Source organism: Palaemon carinicauda, chromosome 14 (genome assembly GCF_036898095.1).
Source record: "Palaemon carinicauda isolate YSFRI2023 chromosome 14, ASM3689809v2, whole genome shotgun sequence".
In the NCBI taxonomy this organism is placed as follows: domain Eukaryota; kingdom Metazoa; phylum Arthropoda; class Malacostraca; order Decapoda; family Palaemonidae; genus Palaemon; species Palaemon carinicauda.
Window position 1 is genome coordinate 907,501 of NC_090738.1, and position 12,500 is coordinate 920,000.

General features: G+C 34.2%; 1 protein-coding gene across 3 annotated transcripts in view; it reads left to right on the forward strand.

Moving 5' to 3' along the window:
* The window catches only part of LOC137653077 (leucine-rich repeats and immunoglobulin-like domains protein 1), a 431,305-nt gene that overhangs the window by 415,201 nt on the left and 3,604 nt on the right, over positions 1-12,500 (forward strand). For all 3 annotated transcript variants that reach the window (XM_068386471.1, XM_068386473.1, XM_068386472.1), the window contains one exon: positions 1,924-2,051. In XM_068386471.1, the coding sequence (XP_068242572.1) occupies positions 1,924-2,051 (128 nt within the window). The remainder of the gene's footprint in view (positions 1-1,923; positions 2,052-12,500) is intronic.

Sequence of the window (12,500 nt, forward strand, 5' to 3'; positions counted from 1 at the left end):
CAACAGTGCCAGGGATTAATATCCAGGTCAGAGATATGGAATTTAATAACCCGTAAGTTTTACTTCCATGAATTAAGATGAGAATCAACTGCTGAAGACCATGCAGGAGGACAATACTCGAAACATGCTAGAATGAAAGAATTAAAATATTTCTTCATGATAGTTTAAGCACCAAACTCCTAAGTCCGTTTCAATATGCCAGATTTTGTGCAGTTGAAGAAGAAATAGACCGGATATCTTTCTCAAAAGCAAATTTACAATCAAGCATCATACCCAGAGGTTTAAATTAGTTGTATATAGTTAATGGGGGTTGTTAACGCAAAGATCGGGAAGCATTACAGACTTCCGGCTCATTATATTTATTATATTTACTAGAGTAGTCAACCAAAACGAAATATATTTTTCCATGCCCCTGGAATAAGATCAACACCTAATCTTTTCTTATGATAATTATGAATATCTTGAGGCATCAAGGGTTTCCTTAATGCTTGCTACAAAAAAAGAACTAATCAAACAATTTAGCCATCCATGTAAAATCAACTCCTTCAACATCTGCAAAGTTGTGTCGCTTTTTTTGTCTTCTGGTGGCTATGTTTTTTTAACGCGAGTACACTCATTATTATTTAGTATTTACCATATTTGCAATAGCTTCATATAAAGAATTATCAAGTCCTTTAACCTATTTAACCCAACCTCAAGCATCAGCCATAAACATTTCTTTACCCTTTTTACACTGATCATCACCAGAATATTTATAATCTTGGAGGAGCAATTGAGAAAGGCTTTTTTTAAATGGTCTCCAGAGATTTCCGATTTGATTCTACATTTTCCATAAAGATATAACTAATTTGTTCACCAAAAATATTTGCTAATACGTCTTTCTTGATTTGTTCATAATTTAGTTGTAATTTTCCGAGGGACATGACAACACAAGCAATGGTGTAAAATACAAACGGCATGTTTAGCTACATTTTAATACTGTAGAGCAAGAGCTTCATTAACTAAATTATTAAGTTTCTCAAAACACTGGGCTTGTTCTTCCTTACACGGTCAGAATCTTTCTGTGACAATTTTCCTTGAGGTTCATAAAATGACTACCTTGAATCTGGTTCCAGTTCCCTCAGGTGTTAACACAGGTGCTGTGTATTCAACTTAGTTTGTCTTCAGGTTTAATTTCTTTAAATTTAACCTAAAATTTCTATCCCAGCAATTTTATTTCTTTTTTCTGTAGAATGTCGTATAAGGCGACTTTTTATCAAGAAATTACCGTTGCCGTTGATGCTGCTACAATTTTGTATGATTGTGTAACATTCCTTTCAATAAGCGTATAGTCGGATAATATTAGTGAGTTTCACATGAACAACTATCTAGTGAAGATTTCTTCGGTAGATTCGTAGTTTCTGAACATTTTCCATATAGGTAATAATACAGTATTATTCTTATATGGAAAGAGATTTTGTCCCACGAGATATCAAGGCCGTTGGCCACTATATCTTTGCGACTTCCTTTCCATTATATTGATAATAATCAATTTGATATTCCAGATTTAATTTTATATTTATTCAACTATTATTGTATATTACACTTTTAATTATTTAATGTGTCATAAAAATCATATTTTGATATAAATCAGAACCCAGAAATATCTGAAGAGGGTTCGAAGATAGACAAATAATTATTTATTGAAATAAAATACAGTTTCTAGAATCCTGGAGATTTTTAGAAATGGCTACGCAGAGTAAGGTCTTTGCTACAAACGCCTAATATAAGTGAAGTGTTTCATTCAATCTTTTAACTCCCTTTTGCTTACATTAAGATAGATATAATACAGCCTATCAGTGTTTCTTTTTAAAACCCACGTTAAACTTAGATTCATGATTTGTACCGTTTAATGTGTTCATTTCTTTTTTCATTTGTCAACAGGAGGGGAGACACCAGCTGCAATCCACTCTGGCTCCACATACAGAGGGATTCCTTCTAATCACCTTCCGTGGATATCGTCTGTGTTGTTACATTTTGCTTGTATGTACAGCCTCTTCATGCTTCCGCAGGTGAGAAACACTGAGAGAATGACCTTCATGTTCCATAAAGAAAGGTACCTTGGTCCATACCCACTTATTCATGAAGAATTATTTTTAAATAAAAAAGCAATGCATCTCCCCTATATAATAAAGCTGTTGTGCTACGAACTTTCACTGCAGTAAACGGATTTCTTAATCCATTAAGCATTCTAAATGCCACCTACTGTAGAAAATGGTGTTCTTAATGCTGAAAATGCTGGAGGAATAAATGTACTTTGCAACGTGTTCTAAGCTCTCTTTATGTGAAGCGTCTAAATTTGCTTGCTTTACACTGATTTCAATATTACTACTTTTTCAGTACTTCCTTCTGCTGTCTGTTGAATCCAATACCACCCATCTCGCTCAAAGGAAGCTGTGCCCTGCTTAGTACAAATGCTAGCCTTTACAATGGAAAGTTCATCCGATTTGTTACATAAAAAGCAGTTAAGGGAAGAAAAGATTTTCTCAGCAACTTTCTTCCTTTGAAATCTGCTTTCCCCAACATACGTGACATTTTTCAGTCTTTCTAGAGGCAGACTCCATAGGTTCTTCCAGACGATGATCTCAAACCTCAAGTAGATGGGCTAACCTCTCTCTCTGGCATTACTAACACCTGAAAGGCAGTAAATGGTCAATGTTTGGAAGTATGAATGATATGCAAGTTTTGTTTAGGATATTAAATTATTTTAATTAGTTTAATACTTCTTTATAAAAAAAAGAACTTTCAGCATCAACCCGTCAGGGAAACTTATATGATCACATATTTGAAGCAAAAATGACTTATCTCATACCTAAAATTATAGGTACTGACAGCTAATATGAGTATGCAAAAGTCAACTAGAGCAATAAAATTGTTGTATAATGTTTTAATTATGTTTGATGTATATATTCTGATAAAATATGTAGGCTATTATCTTCTAAGATTTTCCTCATATTTTCCCATCAATACCGAAATTTTTCAAATTTTTAGCTTTCGTGACAAACTTTGATATAAAGCTCACTTGGCCTTGGTTTCATTACCGTTAACATCTGCAATGTGATTCAGGATGTCAAAAGGAAGTTAGAAAACTACATTTCATTTAGTCCTGGGAGCGGTACACGAAAACCCCCTCAGATGACCGACTATATGTATATCAGCAACTGGATGTCTTGGTTTGATCAGGACCCTGAGTTTGATAAACATGTTGCTTCGCCTTATGTAAATTGGGGATAATGATTATTATTCTATCTTTATTTTCTTAAAAATGAAATTATTATTTTGATATAATCTCTGGAATCTGGGAACGTGTTGCTCTTACATTGCATTTAGCAATAAAAGTTTAATATTATGCGTATTATTAATGGGCTACATTCACAGGACACACTATTAGAGCTGCAACAACAATAGCCTACACTTTTCCTATTTGATTTATTTAGCCACTTGAGAAAATGTAACAGGTAGGTAAGAAGCGGAGGTAATTAAGACTTTTGGTTCTCATAATTTTTTTTTTTTTTTTTTTTTTCAAATTTACTGCAAACACCTAAGATTTTTCGTCATAACACTAGGTTATGACAAACGCGTAGATATACACATGATCGATGTTCAACTTCTCGCTGGTAACTGGGTGTAGGCACTATCTTTTTACAATATGTTGCTCTTTGAAGGATTATTGTTAATAAAGGCCAATGTTAACGGAAAAGTGACAGAGTTGGTAAGGTAAAAAAAAAAAAATCCTAATATCTGTAGATTCTTTGTTGATTTCCATGTATAAAATCATTCATAGAGACGAGAGCAATTGAATAAATGAAGTGGAATTAATAACAAACAGAAGCACATAAAGTGTTGGATGCATACATGCTGATAACACATTACTTTGATTCTTTTCAGGAGAGAAGATTCAGAGTAAATATTAAAAGTATTTTTATAACATGATATCTGATTCTGTTGTTTTCGGTAGCATCTTGTCTGATAATATACGTTTTGAGTCGGTTTAAAAGCTTCGTTAATCCTGCGCCAAAGTAATCCCTTATCTGTCTCCTCCCGCCAAGTTACGCCCTTGACTTCTTCCACCTACTGCCATCTGTTTAGGATTAGCACCCTCATCAACGGTACCTAGTACCAATGTCAAGAAAACCACAAGTAAGCTATGATAAATCAAAAGTATATTGTCATGTCAAAACTACTCTACATTTACTTACGTGCTTTTGTCACTATTTTGTAGCTATTAAATAATAAATGATGGGAGGCGGGAATAAAACGACTTTTATATCGTAAAGAGGATTTATTACAAAAGTTAATTTTCACAGAAATCATCTTCAAAGTGAATGAATGACATAGTCAATGGAACTCGAATCTCTCTAATTACATAATTGGGGAAATATAAGTTTCTCGCTGACTTTTAAATTACTGGAACAGTTTACTGTAAAATGCTCATAATTATAGATAACATTGAATTCCTTAATAGATGCAGACACACTCGGGGAGAACGGACTTAGAGGTGAAACTGTTAAAATACATTACAAATTAGTAGATATTGGGCGTCTTATTGCATGTCGATAAGCCTACTATGGCGGATGGGCCTACCTTGGGTTGCCCACTCAGGACTTGAACTTGACCTGAACTCTCTACTCTTGGCCTCCCGGCTGTTCTTATTGCGAACACATTGCTGGGGGTTATTTGGGCTTGTTCAGGGAGACACTCCACCAGGGAGTGTAATTTGCAAGTGTCGAAGTGTATAAATTGCACAAAGTTAAACAGACCAAGTGACCACACAGTAAATTCTAGAGACTGCAATGCTGTTGACTTGGAATTGAAAAGACTAGCGGAAAATACTGATCATGGTTACTAGGGATGTCATAAACTGTGGCTATGTAAAGATACAATCTGTAGGTAATAAGACTGTTCAAATTCGAGAATTGATAAACGAGAAATATTTGGATATGCTAGCATTATCTGAAACATGGTTAAATAACTTGGACAAGGCAAAGATCACTGAAATGAACCCCCCCCCCCCCCCCCACACACACACACGCCTTATTTCACATACCGAGAGAAGGTAGGTCTGGTGGGGGTATCGGACTCTTTATTCATAAAAGTTACTGAAATCTCAAAACGTTGACAAGAATTAGTGTAACAAGCTTTGAATATATAGAAATAAAATTTATGCCTAAAAATAGAAGAATATCCTTTGTAACAATCTACAAACCTCCTAGAACAATCACTAGTATCTTTTTTGAAGAATTCGGTGCTTTCATTGAGATGATTATAATGGAGAAAAACGAATTAGTTATCTGTGGAGACTTCAATTTTTGGATGGATGACACATCAAATCCTGACGCTTTGGCATTTAGTGAGTTACTAGAATCATATCGACTAGTGAATAATGTTGACTGTACAACTGCTTTAACTGGGCATACGTTAGACTTAGTTCTAAGTGATGACATGAATAATATTGAATCTGACATAAAAGTCGAAGAGAAATGTACTATCTCCCCTGTACACAAACTCATTACGTTTAGTCTACCTCTACAGAAACATGCATTAGTAAAGAAAATAAACTTTAGACATAAATGAAATTTTTCTCCTATCGTATTCATTGAAGAAGTTACAAAGAAAATAAATGATGCTATCAACATTCTCTGTGATCATGATGACCAAGCTAAATGTGCTAACTGCCTTATGACCACTTATAATAGAGTGAGTAAAAGTGAATATGATACCATGTGCCTACCGATGGAAAAGACTTATAACTGTAAAAGACCAATCTCCTTGGTTTGATGGAGAGACTTTGAAAAAGAAAAAAAAGAGGGAAAAAAGACGTAAAGAAAGAAAGTGGAATAGGTTAAAAACTGAAAGTACTTGGTTAGAATACAAAAAGTGAATACTGTACTATAAGAGAAAGATCCTCGAAGCAGCAACAGACATAAATAAGTTATATCGTCTCCTGAATGGTATAATGAGAAATGTAAAAGAAAAGAAGCTACCTGATGGATACAGTGACCAGGAACTAGCAAATAATTTTCTAGTATTCTTTAAAAACAAAATTGAAAACATAACTAGGTTATTTGTAAATACTCAACATCAGATTAATGATACACCGGGCACACAGACAAAATTAATACGATTTAGCAACATAACACAAGATGACATCAACAGAGTTATCAAGAGAGTAAAGAAAACAAACTGTGCGATCGATCCTATGCCAATATCTGAAGTAATTGGAGAGAGAGACTTTTCTAGTCTAGCCGAAATAATAATGAGAATAACAAATGCAAGCATTGATGAATGTAAGTTTCCTAAATCTGAGAAAATGGTTATTGTCACACCAGTTCTGAAAAATGCACTGGACTATCAGGAATTAAGCTCATATAGACCTATTTCAAATCTATCCTTTATCTCAAAAGTGCTTGAATATGTAATTCTTGAACAACTAGTCAGCCACTTAGAAGTAATAGAAGCTTTGCCTGACAACCAATCTGCTTACAGAAAACTATACTCTACGGAGACAGCCATCTGCTCTGTTGCAAATGATATGCTAGAAATGATGGATGAAAATAAATGTGGTATCTTAATTCTGCTCGATCTCAGTACTGCTTTTGATACAGTGGTATATGAACTGCCACTAAAGGATCTACGATCCATTGGCATTGAAGATCAAGCCTTTGAATACCTAAAAGACTACTCAGTTGGTAGAAAGTACTGTGTACAAATTGGAAACTCTTATTCATTATATGAACCCTTAAACAGAGGGGTACCCAAGGGGAGTGTACTTGGCCCAATCTTATTCTGCATCTATACTATTTGTCTATCGAAAATACTACAAAGGCATGGCATGAAGTTCAAACTATTTGCAGATGACACACAATTTTACTTCTCCATAAATGATATACATGACACTACTGAAACTCTAAACCGAATCCTTGATAATGTTAGAGAATGAATGACATTTAAACAACTAAAATTGAATGAGAACAAAACTGAATTCATGGTGGTGGGAAAGAGAGACAGCGAGAGAAACTTAGGTGATCTTCAAATGAACATAAATAATGACTCGGTGCCGATATCTAGTAAAGTTCGAGATCTAGGTGTATTTCTTGACTGTAACCTGTCTCTAACTGCCAAAATAAATAATGTAATAAAAACTGCTGGTTATCATCTAAGAAATATTGCGTTTATAAAACAGTACCTGGACGACAATTCTGTAAAGAAACTTGTGATAAACTGTGTTATTACCAGGATTGATTACTGCAACTCGATCTACTACAATTTACCAAAAGTGCAACTTAAAAAGTTACAAAACATAATAAACAGAGGAGCAAGACTGATAAAAGGTGTCCCACCTAGAGAAAGGATCACTCCTATACTAATCGATTTACACTGGGTGCCGATTAAAACGAGAATTGAATTTAAAATATGTACAATAACCCACCAAGTTATCAGAACTGGGCGTCTAAAATACTTAAGAGAATTGCTGCATATTGCGCAGCCAACAAATCGTGTCGACACGAGAATAGTTGCAGATGGCTTCAACTACTGTAGGCCCCACAGCCTTTAAATATGCGGCCCCGAGACTATATAATAAGCTCACACGATACATTCGAATGATTGAATACATTAAGGCTTTCAAGAGGAAATTGAAGCCTTTCTTATTTCATGAGTCTTTTGACAGTGACGATATAACAGTAAATGAAGAATACGAGACATGAAACGTTAAATACTCTGAACGACTAAGGTAAAACGACAGTGGAGGTCCTGAAGAGAGTAGGGTTCTCCTGTTGTATGGGACCCGAAAAGCAGCCATCAAAGTCAAGTAAGTCTTACTTCGGGGTAACGGTGGCAGGTATTGCAACCGGTTCTCGCCTCCTTTACGTCCCCTCGCCCCGATGTATCTGTTGATATGGCAAGAGATTCAGTACACGTGTGCTGGGGTCAGCAGGTATCTAACAGTGCCTGAATTTAGTTCATTTAGTTTATGACCAATACAGTATCATTAAGTCTATGGAGTACTTCCCTGTTTGTGAGATTTTCATCTTCACCCCTTTATAATCTTAGTTCAAAACCAAAGACAAATAACATGATTATCAATTAAAAAAATAGAAAATTTTCTTGTGTAAACTAAAAATTAAACGATGTTAAGAATATAAAACCTGTTAAAAAATCAAAGATAAGATCGGAACGAAAAAACAAATGATAGATATAATAAATCGTAATTAAAGACATTATAGGCTTGGAAAACTGATAATATTGTTACTATGTTTTTTAGTAAAATCATCAAGTAGGCCTAGAAGTATTTTAGGATAGTTATTGTGTACAAACTGTAATTGGTCACATGAAAATCGTCCAAAAAAATATGTTTTTGTTGTTACTACAGTCTGCTGTCATATGCTAGGAAATTGAATCTAGGTGCGTATCCTTGTAAAAAAAAAAAAAAAAAAAAAAAAAATAATAATGTTTTCTGGGGCGGCTTTCCATACCCCACTGTCAGTGACTTTTTGAACTTTAGCCCCCCACCTAAAAAAGCGTTCCTACGCCTTTGATAATGTATTGGCTGTCAGTTGTGAAGTCAGCATTAGCATCTCCCTTCACCAAACAGCCACCTAGCGGATCATTTCTGCCGGTACCCCATTAACCCTTTGGCGCTTATGCCATTATAGTAGGGCAGATAACCTAAAATTTGACCAAAATAGTTCATTTCATAATACAAGCATCTAACTTTCCATGAAGATTCTTTATGGTGTTCTTATGAAAATAAAACTGTGAGCCACTCAAATATTTTCATTTTTCAAGATGGCCGCCACATTTTGAAAATGGCGACAAAACCCCCGATTTCCCACATGTAATATTTTGACAACTGGGTCATATGAAGCACTTTTGATTGCCAGTGGCCTATATTTGAAGGAAAACCACTATATTTATGTCAATAGTCACTGTAAATACAATGTCGTGAAAATTCTAAAGTGCGCATGCGCAAAATTTGACCCAAATTATTCATTTTTACTAGTAATTGGGTGGTTAAACTTGATAGTTTACCAAATTAGTTTCTTTGATAATTCAATTATACAGATTTGCGAGTTTAACATTCTGATAGTGTAATTGATATTGCCTATAACTCACCAGGGGTTTCTCACAAAAGGGCGGTCATAAACAAAATGGCGGCATAAAAAAGTTGGTTATTTATTTACTACCAAGCAACGCGACTTCAGCTATATAAGGGAACTGAACATGAAATGGATGATAAAATGAACATGAAAGGGTAATAAAATGAACATGAAACGATGATGAAGTGGGGTGGAACACTTGATATTCCTTCCTCTGGTCTTGAGACAAGGAAAGATAAGCACTGCGTCAAATTCCAAGTGAGGACACTGCAATAACACAGACCATTTATCTTCTGTCCATTTCATCGTTGATGTGACCATTTCAAAATAATCAAAGAATTTGTCGGCAGCTTCTTCTGTGAATTTTGGAATTAACCTCTGCACATTCGCCACAATAAACACAGGATCGCGCATAGCAGATGTCATCTCTGTCTGTATTGCTGACCTTGCACGATCATTCATCAACTCCAACTCCCTCGCATGTCATGCAATATCTCTTGCCTCTTCCTTCTCTTTTTCTTCTATTTATCTCTCTTCTCTCTCTCTCTCTTTCTTCTCGGCTTGCTTCCATTTCCCTTTCATGTTTTGAGATTTTTCTGGCTTCTCTCTCTCTTTCTTCTCATTCTCTCACTCTTTCTTCCCCCCTTGCAATTTCTCTTGCCTCGTTTCTCTCTCTTTCTTCCCGTTCTGCCATCATCTTCAACTTAATCAAATGATCTTCCGCAGTAAATTGTCGAATCTCAGCCTCTACATTCCTTTCTGCTTTCATGACTTTAGTTCCTAGGTCAACTGATCCTTGATTCACTGCGAATTCTGCTTCAGCCTTCTCCTAAAGCTCGCGAGCTGCTATAATATCTTCTTCCAACAACTTTCCCTACTTTATCAACGCTTCTAAGGCTAGACACTTGATTTGAGCTTTGATCATTCCACTTGTTGCCTGGCCACCACACGTCATTAATATGCAGAGACACTGATCTTTAGTTACATTAGCCTCTGACAATTTCTGAAAAATTGGGTTTTCCAAAAACTCTTGATCATTAAGCTGTGCCATCTTGTACTTTACCAAACTTATACTTCTCCAAAAAACATATGTTAACAATACATGGAATACTATCAACACTAAACTATTCAAACCTTTAATGAAAACACAGCCCTGTTATCAGCAATATTTGAAACAAACTCACTTGATCCCGGGTCTGGAAACCAAAAATACATATATTACGGCTGGCGAATTACCTAAACTCCCAAGCTCCAAACTCACCTGTTTATTTTTATATAAATCGGTTACACTTTTAAAATAATACCCAAGCTCTGAGAATATTACATAACTCCCAGACGGCAATACATATGAACACTAAACATCAAAAGGTCTCTTGCTTAACACTCAAAACAAAACTGGGTGATTACTTTATAAGAAGTATTCAAAAGGAACCTCTTACTTCGGTTCTAGTCAAGTATTACGAGCAAGCGCTATTTGATAATATTGTGCTCGAAGTAATACACACTTTACAAAAATAAATGTATCCTATAAAAAGTTACAACAATAATACTAAAAACCTATCACCAAAATTATATTACTCGAAATATTAAATCCGAACAAAACCTTAGGCTAAAACAAGAAATTATTCTTCTATGAAAATTATACAATCACTTGTTTCACTGGAAATTAAATTTCACACAAATATTTAATTTTGATAATTAATGAAAATAGTTAACACTTTAACACTCTAATGATTAAACACTAAATGAAATTTACATAAATGTAACTTTTACACTTACGTCTCTTTGGCTCACAAGAGGATACCTAATAGATAAGGGAAATAAATACACTTCAATGTTTAACCTTAATCTCACAGGGCCAGTTACAAAAATTTATGTAAACAGGTACTTACATTAACACACAATATGTGAATTATCATTCAATAATCACACTATACACGATATATGGTGGGTAAAAAACTTATTCACATTTGAGAGGACACACATTTGATGCACTTGAGAGGAGATAGAGCGGTGGCTCTTTCAAAGGGATAGGCTGAAACTCCCCTGCGGCTTATGATTTCCTAGGGGCATATGTATATATATATATATATATATATATATATATATATATATGTATATATATATATATATATATATATATATATATATATATTTATATATATATATATGTATGTATATATATGTATGTATATGTATATAGATAGATAGATAGATGGATATATATATATATATATATATATATATATATATATATATATATATATATATATATTATATATATATATATATATATATATATATATATATATATATATTATGTATATATATATATATATATATATATATTGACTTAATACTTCTAGATAATTCTAGTAGATCATTCTTGTGGCTTGGGAGCAAGGCTCTAGCAGCAAGGGATGCCAACGTAGAAAATCTTATAGGGCAACAAACCTTGCTTACAAGGCAACCCTCTCTCAGCTAACTCCGCCCATCTCCCCCCTCGAAACAACAAAAAAATGAGTAAGTCTATTTCGAGAAATTTCATGCACATTCTAACATCATGGGAACGTAAAAATTACATAAGCCTTTGTGTTCATACCTGGTATGGGTCATACAGCATACCTAAATGAATTTACAGAAGACTTCGTAACAAAATACATGAAATAAAAAAGTTAATTCTTAGAAATAACATAAATTTACATATACTGAATTGAATGAAACATACAATTAAATGAATGACGAAAGTCTCATGTAGTTTATATACATTATTTAAGCCTACATGAGTGAGACCCACCTTACGAGCTGGCTGTATATCTCTTAAATACACAAATGAAATACATGAATAAAATATTTACTCTATACTAGACCAACTTCTTAAGAATATATATATATATATATATATATATATATATATATATATACATATATATATATATACCTATATATATGTCATTATTCAGTGGTGACTTTCCTCTAGGTAAGGGTAGAAAAGACTCTTTAGCTATGGTAAGCAGCTCTTTTAGGAGAAGGATACTCCAAAATCAAACTATTGTTCTCTAGTCTTGGGTAGTGCCATAGCCTTTGTACCATGGTCTTCCACTGTCTTGGGTTAGAGTTCTCTTGCTTGAGGGTACCTCGGGCACACTATTTTATCTCTTTTTTTCTTCCTCTTGTTTTATTAAAGTTTTCATACTTTATAAAGGAGATATTTATTTCAATGTTGTTACTGTTCTTGAAATATTTTATTTTTCCTTGTTTCCTTTCCTCGCTAGGCTATTTTCCTTGTTGGAGCCCCTGGGCTTATAGCATCCTGCTTTTCCAACTAGGGTTGTCGCTTAGCAAATAATAGTAATAATGCTA